The sequence below is a fragment of the Macrotis lagotis genome, chromosome 1 (assembly GCF_037893015.1).
Source record: "Macrotis lagotis isolate mMagLag1 chromosome 1, bilby.v1.9.chrom.fasta, whole genome shotgun sequence".
Lineage (NCBI taxonomy): Eukaryota > Metazoa > Chordata > Mammalia > Peramelemorphia > Peramelidae > Macrotis > Macrotis lagotis.
The window spans coordinates 329,399,822-329,421,532 of record NC_133658.1 but is presented as its reverse complement, the minus strand read 5'-3'; the positions used below and the strand labels follow the sequence as shown (position 1 = coordinate 329,421,532).

General features: G+C 33.9%; 1 protein-coding gene across 4 annotated transcripts in view; it reads right to left on the bottom strand.

Moving 5' to 3' along the window:
• Positions 1–3,949: 3,949 nt before the first annotated feature.
• RC3H2 (ring finger and CCCH-type domains 2) overlaps positions 3,950–21,711 on the bottom strand; it is a 58,900-nt gene continuing 41,138 nt past the window's right edge. For 2 of the 4 annotated variants that reach the window (XM_074211634.1, XM_074211635.1), the window contains 12 exons: positions 17,390–17,698; positions 13,542–13,756; positions 12,282–12,718; positions 10,855–11,025; positions 9,628–9,783; positions 9,085–9,298; positions 8,897–8,981; positions 8,321–8,402; positions 8,088–8,222; positions 7,610–7,717; positions 6,408–6,556; positions 3,950–5,798 (listed from right to left, as the gene is read on the bottom strand). In XM_074211634.1, the coding sequence (XP_074067735.1) occupies positions 5,600–5,798; positions 6,408–6,556; positions 7,610–7,717; positions 8,088–8,222; positions 8,321–8,402; positions 8,897–8,981; positions 9,085–9,298; positions 9,628–9,783; positions 10,855–11,025; positions 12,282–12,718; positions 13,542–13,756; positions 17,390–17,698 (2,260 nt within the window). In that variant the 3' untranslated portion in view covers positions 3,950–5,599. The remainder of the gene's footprint in view (positions 5,799–6,407; positions 6,557–7,609; positions 7,718–8,087; positions 8,223–8,320; positions 8,403–8,896; positions 8,982–9,084; positions 9,299–9,627; positions 9,784–10,854; positions 11,026–12,281; positions 12,719–13,541; positions 13,757–17,389; positions 17,699–21,711) is intronic. The other 2 variants (XM_074211636.1, XM_074211637.1) reach the window with 1 other exon arrangement.

Here is a 21,711-nt window from a genome sequence, read left to right as displayed (position 1 = left end):
GAAAGCGACCCCCCCGCCCAGGCGGCGGCAGAGCCAATGGCCGCGCGCCCCGCCCCGCCCCGCCCCCGCAGGGTCGTCTACGAGTCCTGCTCCTGGACAAACCTCTTCGGTGCAGCCGGGCCTACCAAGCCAGGGCGCTATTTCCAGTGCACCGCCCTGTTGGACTATTGGAGGGAAGTTTATTTTTCCTCACTCAATTTGTTCCTGGCCAGAAAAAATTTAAAGGCTCTCCAAGAAAAACCTTTGCAATATTATACTCACAGGATTTAGCGAGAGGAAAGGTAAATATTATTAGAGCTTGTACTAAGGTAGGCCTTGGCTAAGGAGGCCAAATCTTAAAGAAGAAACAAAAACAAAAAGATTAAAATTTTTCCATGGGTCGTCAGTAGCAAAGCGGGGATGGGAGTCCCCAAATTCCTGGGCAAATTGCAGAAAAATCACAATTAGGATAATGGGCTATATTTATAAACTTTACTTTTTAAGTACTTTTTGAAAATGACCTGAAATACAACAAAACAATCTTTTAAGGTGGACAAATAATTTTATTTCGTGCATGCAAATACATGTCAAGTACTGCAAACTTTTCCATCAATTTTCTTTCAAACACTGAAAACCATGATGCTCTATTCTGTGAACAGCCAAAGCTAATATCTTTTTACTTCAGTGCTACAGCAAAAACACACAGAATTCACTCTTTGCTATTCAGTATCATCACAACCCTCATTGTTCCATCTCTGCCCTCCCCCCCAAATACAGGCCTGTATAGTATCCAAGCCTTGCCCCATTTAATCCTATTCCTATAGCACAAAGGGAAACATTACAATTTGGAAATTCAAATTGAAATAAATGGAATAGAATTTATTCCCATATATATCCCCCATTTCATTGTACAGAATTATTTTAAATTATAGTTTTAAATAGAAGCTGAGTATATGCCTTAAAAATGAGCATTTAAATCCATCTTAGAGATGGTGCCTGCTTTATACATGATGGGTGTACACCATCTTTAATTTCATTTACATTTCAATCGAACAATAGATTTGCAAAGAAAATGTCTAATACAGACGTAAAAATATTCACACTAGAGCTTCACAATCGGTTGTACAATTGACAAACAGGCCTCTTTTCCCAAACTTTCCAGCTAAGCAAATTTATAAAATGTAATCAATGCAACGAGAAAAAACATTTCTTAAAACTTTCAGGGAAAAGAATATGCGATAAACAGTATAAATGCAGACAGCAGATGCTGCAAGCTAACCACGATACTCCCAAGTGGCTGTACAGTGGGTATGTGCAGTACCAATAAAAGCCACATGTGTTGTATCACAACTACAGTATAATTGTTTGCCCAGCTAAAGAGAACGCATGCACTTCCATGCCTTGGATTAACTGAGGCCTAATTCTTGATAGACTGATGGGATATGTGCAAATGACCTTGGCTTTTGGCAGTACTATATGCAGCCAGTGTTTGTATTTTGCTGGTTTGATATTATTTTAGAAAAGTGTGGCAGGGTGGGGGAAATGCTGATTTGGGGTTTATGGGATTACCGTCAATGTAATTCCATTGTCAATGGAATAATGTGGGGAAATTTTGACATACTAACCCTTGACACTAGGTGCCTAGGACATTCCCTTGCCAGCAAAGGGACAATTGGTGACTTCTAGTACCAAGGGATTAATTGCACATTTAATCAGAAATATGGACACATCTGTGTTCTGCTTGCAGAAGGGGTCCATGTGTTAAGAGGGATGCTCTAAACTTTAGAGTCTAAAGTAAAAGATCCCATCAACATTATGCTTACTAAAAGACCAGAAAACACACTTTCCAGGAATTTATCCATTGTAGCCCTTTCCCCTTTAATGATTATCTATCATACTGGTGACATCCTGCCTGGAGATTGACTCAAGAGAAGAGTTAGATACTACTCAGACACTGTGCAGAAACCACATGCAGCTGATACTTAAACATGTACTTCATGCTAACAAGACAACTTGAACTTCTGACAACTGTCAAAAGTATGCTACATGAGATTATAAGACAATTTCCAAATGATTCAACTTTCAGGTCTTGCAAACGGTTGTACACCACTTATCAACTCATCCTATAATAACTAACTTGGAATAGCACATAATTTGGATGTGCTATATATCCTTAGCATCAAATTCAAATTCAAGTGATTAGATTCATGACAATGGAAACTGCTCAGTACTAGAAAGTGAGGTAACCCTTTCATTGTGTCCCTTCACACAATGAAATTATTCTGCCACTTGGTGACTAAAAATAAAATTTCCTTTGAAATGTATAGTGCACAATTTTTATCCATGCCATTAAGATACTGATCTCTTATAAGCTTCTGAAAGTGAGTGCTTTAAAAAACTATCATCACTTTTACGTTTTCTCAGGAGAATACAGCAGTAATATTTTACGATAACCTATGTATGAAATCAGGTCATGCAACAGGATTATCCTATCCTATTGATTACCCATACTGTTCATGGAACTCAGAAAAAATATTAAAATCAAAGGAACAATACTATATGCTCTGGACTGTTGTCAACTCCGTTCCTGGTCAAGTCGTAAAAGTCCATAGGTCAAATGATTTAAATATTACTGAACAGAAGCAATATACAGAAATAAGTCACTGTGCAATTATTGGTGTTTTCCTCTTTTGACTTTCAATACACATAGATATGCACTTGTTGGAAAACAGAGCACAGACAGTAAATCTGTTTTACAGTTTCCTTATCATGGCACTTTTGTGAAAAAGGGTCACTTTTCTGCTCTCTTCAAGTGGCACATATCCACCTCCTTTGCCTCACAATATAACTAGTTACAAAAGCGAGACTGCTACTACTCATAGTAAAGTTTCAAAACAGAATAACTCCAACACAGAATCAATTCTTATGTTAGTAGTAAGAAAGAAGAGTTTTCAGGTTGGGGATACCTGTTTTGTGGGACCACCCGCTGCAAGAAAAGCATTTTTTGTTGTTTTGTCTTTTTTTTAAACAATACATCTGTTCTGAGACATACCAGTAAGGTTGGCAGGTATACACTAAATGCAAATGTAATTTCACCAGACAAGTAGGCAAACATCTAAGCAGTTATCCCAACCCCCTCCAGCAGAGCACAACCAAGTTTTAAAATTGCAATTTTAAAATTAAAAAGATACGGTTAAATACACAAGATCAATTTATGTAGTATATATTCACCCCCAGAACATGCTGAAGATGGTCTGTGTAGTTCTGTTGCACAGAGGGTTCTTTCCCTGAGGGCGCATAAGGAGCTCTCAAACTGTTAATAGGTCTCTATTTTTGTAACAAAATAGCAATTTAAAAATCTTAAAAAAAAATACATCACCTTCAACATGGAAGATCTCACTATTTAAATATCCAAGAAACAGACATACGGTTTGCATATACTTGAGAAGGATCATATATAGCAAAGAAAGTATGTCGGAAGCATTTCAAATGTAGTAAGCTCATATTTATAGAAAGGTTCTGATATAAATTATACAACAATCATGTTCCTGTAATATACTAGGCTAATTTATAACATCAGAAATAAGTTAATGTAACATGGTTTACTTCCTATTCATTTCAGGCTACAAGGTGAAATAAATAATATTTCTTTGCAGGGATGGGGAACAATGGCCACTGCAACAAACAGTATTAGCCAAAGGAAACTACATAAAGGCTACTGTGCTGTTATGCTACAAACATTTTCATACATCTGAGTATTAAATAAAAGTGTAAGATCTTCCATACTGACACTAGAATATCAAAACTACCCCCCCCTTGTTTCTCAGATATATTTACAACATATCAGTCATATTATGGGCATGTTCATTAAGACAGATATCAAACACTGGCATTTTCTTATTCTGATCAGGAAACCTCAGGGAAAAGATAGCCCTCCCCACCCTGACCCACCCACCCACCCACCCCTGGAAATGTGCACAAAACTTTTGTTATCAAAATCTTATCTGATACATTGCTGTGGTTTTGTAAAACAACTAACAACTCAGACGACCAATAACATGATCCTGTTTAAGCATTTTGCTAGCAGGAAAAGCCCTTACATACAGTACACCTGGTGAAAGATCGCTTGGCTTAAAATATTCCAGTACAATTCTCAGAATAAACAACTTCACAGAAGTTAATTAAAAAAACATATTAAAAAGTAAAATTCATTTCAAAGAAATAGGGGAAGAAAAGAGACACAAACAAATACAGATAAGGTTACCAGGTAGGAGTGCCCTGCTTATGTTTTCAAAATGTTGACTGTGCAATTTTAAACTTCAAAGAATTCTATTTCCAGAGCACTTGGGAATCATCAATTGATACTATCTACCTTCAGATAGCATATCAAAATAATCTTTTCCAGTCACATTTCAGCAGGGCAAAAAAGCACTCTTGTCTGGTTTGGGGTTTGTTTTTTCAGTCTAACTGGAAGTCAGGTAATGTGATATTATTACACGTTTCACAGCCTTCTGAAACTCAATAGCCAAAGAACATGCAAAATTAAATGCGAACATGAAATTATGATAAATATTTAACCAAGAAAATTCAATGAACATTTTCCCACCCCACCCCAAATTAATTTAAATTAAAAACCCAGCAATACCATCTCGTTAGTCAGTGCAAACACTACATACAGGGTTTCCACAAGAAAGCCTAAAAGCACCTGATTCTTTTGCCAAGTCATTGGATTCAATAATGTACAGGTGTAAATCTGCATTAAAAAAACAGCCATTATATTAGTGCATAATTTATCAAAATTGTTAAAAACGATTCTGCATATAACTTAAGAGAAGTCAATATCTAGTACATTAGCTGAAGGACTTAGGCACTTGGTTACATTTTTAAATTACTTACTTAAACAAGTAGCCTGTATATAAATATCAATAGTAATAAAGCAGAAATTATTCCTGGAAAAATGAGAATTTTTTTTTAAAAGCTGTAATGCTACAGCAAAGCACTGTACCACACTCCTACACATTATGCAGTAAAACAAAGCTAGTGTGTTAACCCTGTAAAAATCTAAGGTAAGACTGCCTACCTTCACTCTTCAAAAGAAAAAAAAAACCCACAAAAAATCCCATGCAAAGTTCCATAACAAAAGATAAATAAAGCAGCTACAGGGAGAAGATGGGAAATTCTCTCAGTAAAACAAAAAAGAAACAAATAAGTTAATAATGTTGACTTTCACTAGATGTATCATTGTAGGATCCTGCTAGTTTAATAACTGAGTTGTTAATATTTTTTATAGAAGCCATTTAAAAGAGGAATGGCTCAGTTACTGCACCGGATTGCTACAAACTCATAAAAAGCTGCTTTAAGCTTAAGTAAAATGTTGTCCAAATTCCAATCATTTCTGGAAAGTGAACTTGTTACCCTAATAAAGTAAATTCTTATTTTTCTTTCAGAATGCTAATGTGAGAGGGCTCAAAGTATCAAAGAGTCCACAGGAAATGGATGCCCCCAGTATTATTTTTTTAAAAAAAATATACATTATATAATATATATATTATATATATATAAAAAGCTAAGTGTAAATGCTTCCATTGTGTGGTCACAAATTCCAAAGATGGACCTCCTTTCAGCTGTTAACCATCTTCCCATTTGCAACAGGCTTTAAAAAGTCATTTTTATCCTCAGACATAATATGAGCAGTTTTCAAGATGAGATTGCTGACACTGACAGATGTGGTGACTGGCAGGCAACTTGCATTGCTAATAGATGCTGGGATTGGCTGGCTGAAGCAAGAAGTTACCGGCAGGACTGATTTTTGTTCCTCCCTGAAAGGGAAAAGAACAAAATTGACAAGTGATTGGTTTCACATTAATAGGAGCCACATACATCTGACAAGAACTGTAACAAAGTATGGTAAAAGAACTATAGTATATGACAGCAATGTTTAAATAACAGTATCTCACAATGCTCTGGAGTATACAAAACGTTATTCTTTTCAATAACTATGTGAGGTAGGTAGTACTAATTATTATCATCCCTATTTGACATAGAGAATTTTATTATCTTGAATGCATAATAAAGTTTCCTTTCTACCTGACTTCTACTCGGTTTCTTTCTTGCTTCATTCCACAAAATAATTATATTATTCTTTATTTATTTCCAAAATAAAAATAAAATTGTTGCCATATTACACACACACACATACACACACACACACACACACACACACACACACACAAACACAAATGGTATTCCATTGTGGTCGTATGTACTTTTTTCTGATTGGCATAAAAGCCCAGAAACTAAATCTAACTTCAAATTTCTTTCTCCTTTTGTAATATTCATGCTCTCCATGTATGTTCCCTTTCATTTCCTCCCCATACTTTCTTCCCCATACCTTCCCCAACACAGATTTTGAATTTTCTAACACTCACAGAATCACATGGTCTTCACCTAAACTTTGCCTCTTGGGCTCTACTGGTTCCTTTGGATGTTGCTTTAGTGGATGGCCATTTTCCATTGTAGTTCCATTCAGTAGCTGATCTTTTTGAGAAGTGATACCAAGTTGTATGTCCAGAATCTCCTAAATAAAAAATTTCTTCAGTTGCAAGATAAATTTCTTTGTTGTCAGACACCAACCTTCCTTATCCAAAGGAATTCTATATATACTCACAAATACTAGCAAATTTCATCTTTTTTTATGTCTGAGTATTTAATGTATAATTTTGGAAAAGATATTTTGCTTTCTGCCAAAATATACAGCAGAGCTCGCTATTCCTTGCTGTTTCAATTTATAAAAAAAATCAAAATTTTCATGTTATTCAAGACCTTTGATAGTTTGAAATTAGACTTTTCACAACAATTTTCACAAAAACTATACTCCCATCAAAAAATAATTTGTCATTCTTTGAATATACATTCTGATCCTAACTCTGCTCATGTTTTCCCAATCCTTGGCAACTCCATATGTCTTAATTTTACCCTTCCTTCAAGATACAGTGCAAACAGTTTTCTTTGTGAAGTCTTTATATGATCATACCAATATGGAATTAATAGTTAATTACAGACTAGTATAAGAACAAGTAACTTTGATTTTCTTAATGTACATTTATATTCTAACTTCTGTTTCAATTTTTTGTACACATTATTTGTATAAATTTGTTAAGTTCTCTCTATATATACTAAGCTCCTTTAGAGCAGGATCTTCTCTCTTTTTAAATTTTTATCAGTCCTTAACACAGTACTTGTAGGGACCATTTTATATGATATACTTGCAAAAAAGATTAATTCCCCGGAAAATTTCTAAGAACAAAAGGGTACATTTGATGGACATTTATTATGGGTATTAGATTATTATCTTATGTCACATTTGTCCACAAGAAAACTACAAAGTTTAAATATAGGACATCAACAGAGACAAATGTGCCTAAATAGAGCAGAATTCAAAAACTTGATTTCCCCAGCATTTTCTAAAAGACCATCTACAAAATCTAAAAACTGTTAAAAGACCACTATAAATCTCATCTCCTGGTGTTGTTCTCCATTGTAAAAATACAATCAATAAATACCAAAGGAAATGCTTCCTACATATAAAAGAGCCATCAGAGCACACCCAGAATATATAATTGCTACTTACTTCTATTTGTTCACCTTGTCCATCAGGTTCATCAGTGTCAAGTGCTGAAAGTTCTAATTCAATATCTCGATCAGGCTTAGTATCTGCTGTATCTTCTGTATAATCATTCTGAAAATCAAATAACATTCAGACAAAAAAGAATTAAAGTTTCTCTTTATAATTAGAAAAAATGAAAATCAAAATACAACAGGTTAAAAAGCATTTCCATCTAAATTATAAAGGTAGAGAAACTCAAGCTCAAAGGAGTCAGATAATCTACAGTCACATAAGTAACAGAACTAGAATTTAAATCTGGTTTTCTGACTCCTCTCCAGTGTTTTTTCTACTATGACATGCAATCTTCAAAAAGACCCACCAAAATGTAACATAAACATGAATTAAAACTAATGCAAAATTGAACAAAACCATTAAGAACTGAAATCTTTTCCATACATCAAAATACATAAATTTAATTGGTTTAGGATTCAATTCTCTTTACCTCTCCATTTCTCAAATCCATTTCCTTGCTTAGGAGATTTAAGGTAAGATGACTGGCTTCATCCAAGGAATTCCATTTCTGTTGCATGGCTAGTGCATTGGCTTCCCTCTGAAGCAACAATGAGTTGCTCTTTGCCTAAGGAAAATAAGAATTAAAAATCCACAGACTTCAGCTGTCTAATTTTCAATAATGAAAAACACAGAAGGATGTGTAACCAACATAAATAATCCTACCTGCTGAAGTTCAATGCTTAGAAGATCTCCAGTACTGGAATGCTTTCTATGACTAGATAAATCAGCAACAATAAATCTATCCCTTTAAAGAAAATATAATAAATAAAAAGTCAATGGGAGATATATTATCATCAATCTTTTTTTAAAATTAGAATTTTAAGTAATTGTACCATATCTCTTAAAACATCAAATATTTTCCTAAGTTGTGATGAAATCACAGTATCATCCAGTTCTCAGTCTGGAAGAGACTTTAGATATCTATTCCAATGTCAAATTTTAGACAAAGTGGCTTACCCAAGGATTCTATCTGAGTCTCTCTAAAGCACACACATGTACATATGCATACACACACACCACACACACACAAGCATGCGTGCCCACAAACAAACCTAGTCAATGGAAAAGCCTACTTATTTACCAACTTCTAATGTCTACTCTTGTGCTCCCTCCATGACACCATGCTTCCACATATGGTCCTAGATATAGAACAAATATCTCCTAAACAGTGGATATGGAATTTATCTTTTGAGTGCATATAAATATATAAAATCCTAATTAATCAAAGATCAGTCTTACCGTTCTATATAATGTGCTGAAGAAGCAGAATCAGAGCCATATGAACTCCACCTTGAATCAACAGCATTGACGTAGGGAACATAATCTGCAGAAATGTAGATAATTAGCTGTGACAAAGATGAAAAATAAAAAGCAATTTCTTAGAAGTGACCTACAGTACACAAAGTGAAATCAGTAATCTACAATACCTGATACACTGATGGGTTTAGTAGCACTTCCTTGGGAAGCAGTGGCCTGTATAGGATCGGTGGTATGGTAACCTGTCCGGGAAGATCTGGAAATTGCACCCCATTTTGAGATAATAGGTCCATCACTAAAAGGAATTATAGGATCTTCTTCTTTCATCCTTCTCTGTGTTTCAAATAAATGTACTCGTCTCTTAACATCTCCACTATCCAAATCCTAAAAAAACAATAAATTTCAATAAAACAATATTTCAATAAAAATAGTACTTCAATATAACAAATATATGATCTTTCTTCAACAAGTAGTACAAGTACTTCCTTTCAGAAGATTTAGATTCAATTTTTCAGGGTTCAAATTTTTACTGCTATCCTGACAAGAGAAAACATCAAGTCTAAGTAGAAACACTGTTTAAATCAAATAAATACTTTCTACCTTCATGAAACATAGGCCTATTCATTTCATTTGGATTTATTCAACAAGAAAATGACAACTTTTGCTCATTCATAAATTTGAGTCAGCATGCACTATTCCAAAAAAAATCATACCATTAACACAGCATTTGAATTAGCCATTACATCCTTGGGCTCTGAATCAATGGCATTTATACAAGAACCTATGGTGCCACAGGACCAGGGTGAATAATGGGAAAGATGATCTTCCTCAAATTTTGTACCACGTACGTCAGTTACATTCTCAGAGAACTAGTGAGAAAAAACAAAATACAGTCGATTTTTACAGTTATATTCACTAATTTGTAACTATTATGAAGTTTACATAATAACCCCCATCATGAGGTTTTTAGCTATTAAAGAAGCGGGATTATTTTCCAATGACTAACAGAAGAAATGGAGACAAACACGTCTTCAACAATTTTAAGTCACTTCAATTAGAAAAATGAACTTTATCTTTATTTCCAATTTATCTAATCATTCCTTCAGTATTCTTCCTAAGCATATAAATACAAGGAAATACTATCCAAGTAAGTCAAACAAAAAAAATTTTCTCATTCATTGTATGTTAGACAATGCAAGAGATAAAGAAATATATGACATATTCTGTACCAAGAATGAGCTTATTTACAGTTAGAATAGAAAGGCATATACACATGAATTGTAAGAGAACAGGTAACTGACAAATCATTAATAATGAAGAGAGAATGAATAAGAGAAAGGAAGATGAATGTGGGCTGGAGCAATTAGAGAGGGCTCCCAAAGAGCAGGGACTCAGCTTTGAAAGATGAATAAAATTTATAAAGCTGTAGGAAGATGAAAGATGATATTTCACTCTGGGGGAGGGGAGAAAGAATCAGTACTAGCATTGAACAGAGAGAAAAATATGTAGTGCTAAAAAAATATACTTTTAAGATCTATCATTCTGATGAGATGTTTATAACAGAAAAAAATTAATTTTGAAACAAATTTTTGTCATTTCATTTTAAAGACACATTAAACAAATAGTTTGCTCTGGAAATAATGGAACTGAGAACACTAAACTAAATTTAAGATATCCTAAAGTGAAAGGTTAATTTAGTACTAAGCAAATGGCAAAATCTCTCAAGTCCAAATAGCATAAATGATACACTACATTGTTTCTACATTTCTTCCTGATGAGAATTATACTACTAGAAAGTGACATATTTAACCATGTAATAGTGTAAAACAAAACCATTCATGATTTTTCCACCTTGCTAATTCTAGTTTAAATAAGCACTTCTCCTTTAAGCAAAAATAAATGTTTGACCTGACCCTGAAAGGTATGAAATAACTTCCTACCTCAGTACGAAAGTCTACACTGAATAGAGGAGAAGGTGGTGTCGGTGACTGTGTTGCCATAGGAAGAGTTGAAGAAACAAGGGATGCTTTCTGGGTATGATATTGCGCCCACTGTTCTGGTTTTCGTCTTAACTGATCCTCATAACTGGTTTTCAAATGACCACAAGGTTCCTAGGGGGAAACAACCAAACATTCTTAGTTTATCTAAAAAATCAGAATAGAATATGAAATGCCTGTGCCAAGATAATAAAACTAATTTACTATGCCAATTTATTTTTAAAAAGGAGAGAGAATTGAGGCACCGGCCCTGGAGTCAGGAGGACCTGAGTTCAAACCTAGCCTCAGTCATTTAATAATTACCTAGTTGTGTGACCTTGGGCAAGTCACTTAAACCCATTGCCTTGCAAAAAAAAAACAAAAAAAGTGAGAGATCATGAAATTCTACACATACACATGTGTCATTTGTAAATATATGTGTGCACATATATGTATGTGAATAAATGTGTATGTATATGTGTATTTTTTACAAACTCAAATGCTTAGAGAAATGGAAGAAATGAGAGAAATAAGACAATCTGAGGAAGAGAGTGAGGTAGGAAAGAGTGATGGGGAAAAGAATAACCAATGATTTCTTAATTCACTTTAAGAATATTTATTAAGCACCTTTTACATACATTTCTCTATAATGAAAGCTCTGGGATGTTCAAAGACAAAACATAACTCCTGTCCTCAAAGGGTTTTCAATATAGCAAGAGTGGTAAGAAATATAGCCAGATACAAATCAGTATACAAGAGTGCAAAAAAAGATAAAAAAGTGGTCCAAGATCAGAAGAAGAAATCATTTCCAGGCTGTGTAGATAATCAGGGAAGGTTTAGTGGAGGGAAATCTTGCAAGATTGATACACTGTTAACAGAGATGGGGAATAGATCAAAGGAGATAAAGACATTTTGGAATTGTGAAATGTGCATAAAAAAGCAGAGGTAGGAGTAGACTCAGTTTAGTGAGTAGTTCAATTTGGTTGAAACAGAGTCCACAAAAGGAAGTAGTATAAAATTCAACTCAAAGATATGCTGAAGCCTCAGTTCATAGGGTCTTGTAACATAGAGTGTGGTCTTTTATTCAACAATGAAAAGTCATCGAAGATTCCTCAGAAGTAGATGTCAAGCCAATCTGGCTAATGTGAGCAAAATGGATAAGACTGGGGGCAGTGCAATACTCTAGGTTTGAGTTTGGATTAGGGTGGTGTAAGAAGAAATAATAGAGGCCCAAATATAGCATAATGTTATCAATTATCAAATAAGATAATATATAAGAAAAATAAAATGCTCTGTGCTTGAATTTTGATGTTTTACTTACACACACACACACACACACACACACAAACACATGTCAAAGGTATAGTTTTCTTATTTCCATTATCACTTACCCTCGGTAAAGGTACAGTAGTCCTTGGTTCACTTGGTGGCTGACAAGCCACTGGATAATACCCATCTAGGGAACTACTATATCTTTCTCGCAAAGATGTCTGATAGACAGACGAATGCATCACATCCATCGGAGGTAAAGAATTACTCCTAATAATGTCATCTCGTTGGTACATTGGTGGACGCCAGATGCGCCGGCTGTCATACACAGGAGCATACATTCCGGAAGGTACTGGGGGAACTGGTCCATACGGCTGCGGAGGAGGAGGCTGGTAAGGAGAAGAATTCACTCGATCTCGAGGGGGAAATGTACTGTAATGATCAGCATATGGCACGGAAGCCGGTGGGAGGGAAGATTCTGGAACATTATTGGACCTCACAAAACGAGGAACACAGGGAGCCACACCAGCTGGTACCGTTGGAGGTGGTGGGTAGTATCCTTGAAAATTGGAAAGAGGCATATTTAATGTGGTCTCAGTACTATCTAGGATTGTAATGGTTTCAAAAATTTTAAACAATACTGAATTTGCAAGTAAAGAAAATTTGTTTTTAGTCAAAAAATCAATCTTAGTTATTTGGGGTTATAAATAAACTATATATTAAATCATATGACTTTAAGGAAATTATTGCCAATTATTGTCTTTCTAAAATGCAATTTTAGCTCCTCTTTTCAGCTAAAGCCATTTTAATTCTGGGGAAGTGATCATCATGAATATTGATTTTTTTTTTTAGCTTCAAACACTTGGTTAATTGTTTGGGTGATTATTGAGATGTTTTGGCTCACAGGAATTATCTTCCTTGAACTACAGGTCACTTAGTAACAAAACAAAATTTTTGTTTTGCTTTTTTTTTTAAAACAAAACTAAACAAATAAAACCTTCTCTTTTTAGGTTTTTTTTAGGGTGTGTTTTTTTTTTGGCAAGGTAATGGGGTTAAGTGGCTTGCCCAAGGCCACACGGCTAGGTAATTATTAAATGTCTGAGGCTGGATTTGAACCCAGGTACTCCTGACTCCAAGGCTGGTGCTTTATCCACTGCGCCACCTAGCCACCCCAGATAGAGCACCGGTCCTGGAGTCGAGTACCTGAGTTCAAATCCGGCCTCAGACACTTAATAATTACCTAAGCCGTGTGGCCTTGGGCAAGCCACTTAACCCCATTGCCTTGCAAAATCCAAAATCTTCTCTTTTAACTTGTAGGGCTCAATATAGTTAAACAAATTTTAGATCAACTATATATATATGTAAAATTTCAAGGTACTTACCTGTCTGTGGATACTGTGGAACTTCAAAGGATATCTGGGTCCTTGGATCTGGAAAATACTGAATGCTTTCAGAAGGCTGAGGATATACAGGTACTCTAGTTACAAATGAGCTGGATTTTGGAGGCACAGAATTCAGCTCTGTTCCAACAGTAGGGGGCCCAGCTGAGGTAGCTGCTACATTGCTTACAGGAGTCTTGGGTGGAGAACCAATTTTACTGGTGGGAGGAAAAAAGTGGAAGGTCAACCCATATACACAGCAGTTTAACTAGAGCTTTCCTCTAGACACCAAATTTGGTAATGAAACCTCAGAAAATGACAGAATATTTCTGAATTGGCAAATCAGCCAATACCTTTTAGAGCTCACTTATAAATGGATAAAGCACCAGCCCTGGAATCAGGAGGACCCGAGTTCAAATCCAACCTTGGTCATTTAATAATTGCCTAGCTGTGTAATCTTGGGCAAGTTACTCTAAACCCCATGGCTTTAAATAAATAAAATTTTTAAAAAGAGCTCACTTATATTATCAAAGTACAGTTTTGTAGTAATATAATAAAAACTTATAAGGAGAACAATGGGAAGACTACAAACACATTCTCAAGCCCTCAAGTCATTTTCCCTTCACATAGTTTCTCCATTATGGAGAAAACATCATGAGAATTCTAGTTCAATAGATTCCTTCCACTATACAGATGTGTGCAGAATAGAGAAAGGTTATCATTTAGTGAGTTACTGTAAATTTTATCTAGATTAAATGACCTCTATATAGATTATAATATATTACTTGAGAGTAAGTTAGGTGACATGAAGCTGCTTTTTTTAAGGCAGTAAGGTAAGAGCAGCTATCAGCTTATTCTTACCTTTCTTATTTCTTCTTTAGGTCAAACTTTTGACATGATCTTGAGAATTGTTACACATTAGAAGCTTGATCTTGCAAACTGACACAGGAACACAATATTCCTTATACCAAATGAATTACAGGGCTGTATATTCAGTATTGTAGGGCAATGGCAAAGGATAATGGACCTGGATTCAGGAAGACCTGAATTCAAATCCAGTTTCAGAGATTTACTAATTGAATAAGGTAAATTACTTAACTTCTATTTAACTCTCTGTTTCCTCAATTGTAAAACAGAGATAACAGCACCTATCTCCCAGGTTGTTGATCACATGAGATATTTGTAAAATGTTTAACAACTTAACAAAAACATATATGCATGTAAATGAATGCTCCATTCCCTTCCCCTTCAACACTTACTGAAGAAAAAGCTTTTCCTTCATTGAGTATATAACAAGGAATATAGGTTGCTCTTAAGTCACAGCAGACTGGCCTAGCAGTCTATGAGCTGCTGTGTGATACAGAAATTAACTTTAAGTATGATGTGGCATTAGTAAGTACAAACTTAAGTTTTTGTAGATTTGTAGGTATTTTAGAACTGTATTTATTTCTAGGAAGTAAATAAAGATTGCAAAAAAACCAAACAAGCATTTATTATTATATGAGGCACAAATTTTAAAATTGTTCTTCTTGACTTTGTGACCTGGTGAACACTCTAATAAAATACAATCAGGGAAAAGTGATTTTTAAAAGGATCAAAATAATAAAGATATATATATATATATATATGTAGTTATTATTATTCCCCAATTATCAAATCCATTGTGTAGATGAGAAAGTTGAGGCAGAGAAAGATCAAGTGATTTGTGCAAGGTAGCTCAATTACTCTTTTGAATCCAAGAACAACAATCTCCATTTCATACTATGCTATCATTCATCAAGGCCCCAGCTCTTTGATGCTCTCCTTCCACACCAACAGTCAATAGTGTCCTTATCCACTGAACTTCTATTGCTTATACACTAGTCTGTAATCACACAATTTAGACAATATAGTCTATGTCCTATTATTTTTTTGCTTTTGTTCACGCGCTTCATAAAACTAGAAGGTAGAGTTGAGAAAAGGTTGAGCCAGGAGTTAAGAAGAATTGAGTTCAAATACGGCCTCAGACACTTACTGTGTGACCTTAAGCAAGTCATGCTATTTGCCTCAGTTTCCTCAACTGTAAAAAGTGAAGACAATAGAACCTACCCTTGTAGAATTGTTGGAAAATTCAAATATTTGTAAAGCACTTAGCACAGTACCTAAAACATCATAGGCGACCAATAAAAGCTAGTTTCCTCTTCCTTGAACTAGACTATAAGTTACTTGAAAGCAAGATTTGTACCACCTCTATATGTCCAAAAATATCAAGCAGATAGAACCTAAATAGATACTAACATTTGATTGTTGTTACCTTCTCCTCTCTAAAATATTACTATATTTAGAACTTTTCACATATTTTCAAATATGAACAAAATTATAGCTAGCTTTCTACTAAAAACAGTGCTAAGTAATTCTGTGCATTTGTAGAATACATTGTACTTTAAACTTACACACACTGTGTCATACTTTTAGCATCATAATTGCACTTAAGGTAAGCAGGAAAGCTTTTATAATACTTTAAAAGTTTTCAGTATAATTTTCATTCCCAATTACAAGTAATGAAATTGAGACTCAAAAAAAGCTTTGCCTATACAATAGTAAACTTTGATAAGAAATGAAATTAGTATCCAGGACTCCAAGTCTAATATCTTCACTAAACCACATTATATACCACATGTTATACTCACTTTCCTACATTTGGAATTTAGAATTTAAGTTTCTTACAAGATAGGTCTTTTGTTTTGATTAGAATTTGTCCTATTCATTCAAAATATGATTTGATAACATTGTTGACAATTATACAAAGAATCATAAAAAACAAGAAGAAACTTAGCCTCAGAAGTAATGGGAACCAATCAGAAATCTTGGTTTCCAAATAAATTCCACCAATGAATATGTGATATAGTTGAAATAGATACAGATTCAAATTTCAAAGACCTGGATTAGCAGTCTAATTCTACTTTCTTCTACCTTAGATTAGTTATAATTTCTTTATAGCTCAGTTTCCTTAAATAAAATATCTCTAAAGTCTCTTCCATTTCTGAATCGTATGAACCCATGAATAACTGAAGTCAATGACAAACCACTTCCCTACAACCACTAAGTTTTTCCATCTGAAAAACTAAATGATTTAACCCTACACCAAGGTCATACTTACAGCTTAATATATAAACTAGTTATTACTTTTAAATACCTAGGCCAAATACATATGCATTCAATAAATATTAAATGATTAATTTTTCTATAAGCTGAAATTTTACTAAGAAAAGCAGAGTGGTACAGTATACAGATATGGCTTTGGAGACAACTGGGATTCAAGTACTACCTCTGACATATACCACTAGTTGTGTGAAATGAACAAGTCACTTAACTTTTCAGTGCCATAGTTAATTCTTTAAAAGTATAATTTACAAATCAGTCATCCATAATATGCACTCATGAAGTGAATTTACCAAACTTAGAGCATCAAAAAAGTATTACTACCATAAAACTGTACTTCAGTTCTAATATAGGACCATGATTACAAAGGAAAATACTTTTACAAAAAATATAGTTAACCACTTTCTCCAAAATATCACAATTGTTATTATTTCCATAATGTTATACATGCTATACAAAATACTTTCCTCATTAATATGCTACTTGCCAAATAGTGTAAGAATCCTTTGCATCATTATAATTGAGACAACTAAGGCTCAAAGAGGTTATTGAGTTATTGAATTTTGGAAGTGTAATTCAAACCCAGAACACTAGACTCCAAATTCAGCTTTCTTCTTACTACAGCAGGAAGATTCTCAGAACTATCCAGATGGATTCAAAAGACTTTCAAAGACATAAACTGAAATATTTTAACTTAAAATAATACCTACTTTTCAGTTATAGATTCTGCAGAAGTCCCAGATATATTCTGACCACTGGAGACAACCTTCCCAACTTTCTTCACATTCTCCAGAGCTCTTAATGTGGTATCAGCACCACGAGGGATTAGCTGGGAAACACTGTTCTCTGCACTTGAAATCCCATTGGTACTTGGAACAAGTTTCCCAGTTGTTTCAGTACTTCCTATGACAGAAATTACATTTCCAGCTGTGGTTGTGACAGTGTTATTTACACCAACTTTATTTAGGAGAGGAAATGTTCGTACAGTTGCTGCGATCTTTTTGTTCCTTAAACGATACCTGTTTTCAAAAAGAATAAAGAAAAAAACAATACAAATCTTTAACTACCATTTCAAAAACTAAAAATGACTAATATTCAGAAAAATATCAATTAAAACAATCATGGGGTATATTGATATTAGTAAAGATGATAAAAGATGGAAAATTTGAATGTCAAGAGTTATGAGACAAACAATGAAGCTGTGAATTGGTCCAACTGTTTAAAAAATGTGTGATGCAACAAGTTACTAAACTGTTCATAATGAACTATAAGGCAGAGATCTCATTATGGGGTTTCTATCCTAAGGAAGTTAAAGCAATGATAAAAAATAAATACACATGAAAATATTCATAGAAGCATTTCTAATTTTAAAAATATGAAAACAAAATATGTGCCTAATGATTAAGGAATAGTTGAATAAAATATGGTATGTAAATATAATGAAGCACTACATATTATTCCATAAGCAACAATACAAAGAATTAAAATGAAACAGGGAAAGATTTTTATATGATATAGTAAAAAAAAAAGCAGTGTCAAGAATAAACAAAATGATTATAATATAAATCAAAACAATAAGAAGCAACAAAATGAAGATCAAATACAAAGGATAACTGATATCAAATGGCAATTGTATATTTCTATCCTTTATGTCATAATGGCCTACCAGTTATTACCTATGACAATTTATTTCCTTCTCTCGTACTTTTGTACCAATAGTATTTCAAGTCTGGACTATATTCCCTCCTCATTTCTTACTGATAAATTACCTAAAATTTTTCCAGTCACAAAACTCCTACCAGAGATCGTCACTAACCCATCATCCTCCACCTTACTGCACTCATCATCTAGAAAGTAATTTGCTTATGGTTGTATTTTTCATGATACTTTGTAGCATCACATTTTGTTTTCATTATCACTTGTACATTGTAGGTATTTAGTTAGCAAAATTTATAAAGTACTTAATATGTACCAAGTACTACTATGTTAAGAGTTGGGGAAATAAGGAAAGGCAAAAATGCAACTGCATGTAAAGAGTCCATATTCTAAAGGGAGTAAGAGGGGATGAAAAAAAATTGTACAAACAATCTCTATGCTACATAAATGAAAGACAATCTAAGAGGGAAGGTCCTTGGAGGGAGGCAGGTGGTGGAAAAGCAGACATTAGGATTTGAGTTGAAACGAAGTTTGAAGGAAACCAGGGAAATTATGTTAAAATAATGGGATCTAATGATTCCTGAAATGCTTATTACTCTCACTGCATATTGCACTCCCGAAGATGAGTATGTTCAGAAAGATCACTATGAAGATTAATTACAACTTATATGTTCACATTTGTGAATAAAGATGAGAATAAGAGAGTCTATGAAGGACTCACTTGGACACTCCAAAGTATATCAACACATAATTAATACTCTATGGCTATAATGCACAGTAGAAGATAGCAAAAAGGATGTTGCAAAACAAGATTCTAAAGAAAAAAATGTTACAGAATATACAGAAGGCTCAAATGTAGACATCATGAATACTTCCTAAAAGAAAAAAAAAGGAGAATCTTGGACATGTTAATCAGTAAATTAGAATCAGAAAATTTGGAAATGATATTTTAATGTTGGAAATGACTAGTAAACAATAAGTGAGTTACTACTGAAACATCTACATCGTCATGCCAGATTTTAGAAGAAATAAGAATGTCATGCAATTAACTACAAAAAATATAAATGAATAAATGAAGATACATTTTCTAGACTATCATTATTTCGGGAAGAAGTTTAACCAGAAGGGAAGCCCAAGTCAATTCATTCAGTAAACATTTAAATCTCCTTGCCCCTAGAAGAACACAGCAGAGCTAGAATTTAAACTCAAAAATAAGATCATACAGAGCAGAAGGGCACCCAAATAGTGCAATGGAGAAAACATTAAGCCTGGCATCAGGAAGACTCATCTTCCTGAGTTCAAATTCGATTTCAGACAATTAACAGCTAGGTGACCCTAGGCAACTCATTTAATCTTGTTTGCCTCAGTTTCTTTATCTGTAAAAAGAGCTGGAGAAGGAAATGGCAAACTACTCCATTATCTTTGTCAAGAAAATCCCGAATGGGGTCAGAAAGAGTCAGACACACTAAATGACCAAATAGAATAGTAGAAACTAATGAGTCTAATGAATAATATAATGAAAACAAGTTTACAGTAAATGTAGCAAGAGACCCAAATAAACAAGATCATACAGAGCTCATGAAAAGATGAAAATGGAAAGACAATGAAATGATAAAAGATAGAAAAGAGATGTGAAGATTTCTCTAACAAACTCTTGGGTCCACCAATAAGAGAGTCTAACATTTGGATACTCTAATGTAATGGTCTCTGATTTGATATATGACAAAGTAGAAATAACACTATAGAAAACAAAGGATGGGATCAGAAAAATGGACTAGTTTTCTGCAAATTTATCAAAATTTTGTGCTTCTATGAGCTATATAATTATAGATCATGACCCAATAGACTACCTTTTAATCATACTTCCTATATCCTGGCAGAGAGAATGTAGACTAGAAGACTAGAATGAAAAATACATTTTCAGATAAGGAAAATATGTGAATTTTGTTTTGTCTGTTATTTTATATAACTATGGTATATGTTACAAGACAGCTTGTTTTTAGACAGGGAGAGTGGGAAAAGAGAAGAAAGTTGGGAAGGAAAGAAAGGATGGGATAGTGATACTTAAAATAAAAATGTCAATGAATCATTTTTAAAAAACAGAAAACAGATTTAAGTTCAGGAAGGAACATATATAGGGCAGTGTTGGAATTATGTTAAATCTGAAACATTAAGACAACAACAACAACAAAAATTTCTCATTCTATACATTTTAGAGATTGATGGCTTCATATGTAATTTTCTTTGCATAGAGAAATGTGAATTTCATCTGTAAAGTTCACATGATTAAAAGAATATTTTTTTTAAAAAATTAAGAAAATATGCACCAAATTTGGAGCAATTAAAATTGAATCCACAAGATAAAAACAAAAGATAGAACAAAAGGTAAGAGCACATGAAATAACAGCAGAAAACGGAAATATTACAGTTCTTGCTTAACATATCCAGTATTATATCACACCACTTTCAGGTACTGGCAAAGGAAGTAACTTCAAAGGCTAGTTTTAGGGACTGGCTGTGTGTGCAAAGAGGTATTTCTACACATTTCTACACATTTTCTCCACAACAGTGACTCTAAACACCCCTCAAGAGAAAGAATAGATCAATTCTGCACAGTCACATTAAAAAAAAAATACAGAAACTTGGGTAGGAGACTGGGGGGGGGTGTGGATTGGCAGCACAGAAGCAACAATGAAGTCCTTGGGAATTCTATGTCTGAAAGAAATGGAACTACAATTCTGCATTAAAAACTCTTAATAGAATTTATCCCAAGAATATTGGATAGGCCTATCCCTAATCATGAAAATGCTAAAGACATACGTCTTAAAGGTCTGCACACCAAATGAAAAGGGATGAGGAGAGAAGTTATAAACAAATGACAAGGAAACAAAAGACTAAAATTCCAAGGAAGCAAAGCTTTATTTTTTTCATAAAATTTAACTTTTTAAGGAGCAAACCAACAATGAGACTCAAAAGCAAAAAATAAAAATAAAAAATAAGATTTTTTCAAACCAAAAGAGTTCCCATTAAGCTGCATAATTCTAAACACCTCACTAAGAGAAATGAAGTAAAATGCAATTATCAAGAAATGAAAAAAACTCTCTTATATAAAATATTACTTAAAATAAACAAAAAAGCAGAACCATCAAGGAGAAAACATCCTCCTTCCTGTTCCTCATTAACAATATTTTTATCTCCCATCCTCATCTTTCTACTGGTCTTTCCACATGCCTAGAATGCATTCCTCTCTAACTTCTGCCTCACAAAATTTCTATTTGCCTTCAGAATGTAGCTCAAGCACTAGCTTCTACATGAAATGTTTCTTCATTCAATCCCTATTGCCTTCACTTCCAGATAACACTGAATTTAACTACTT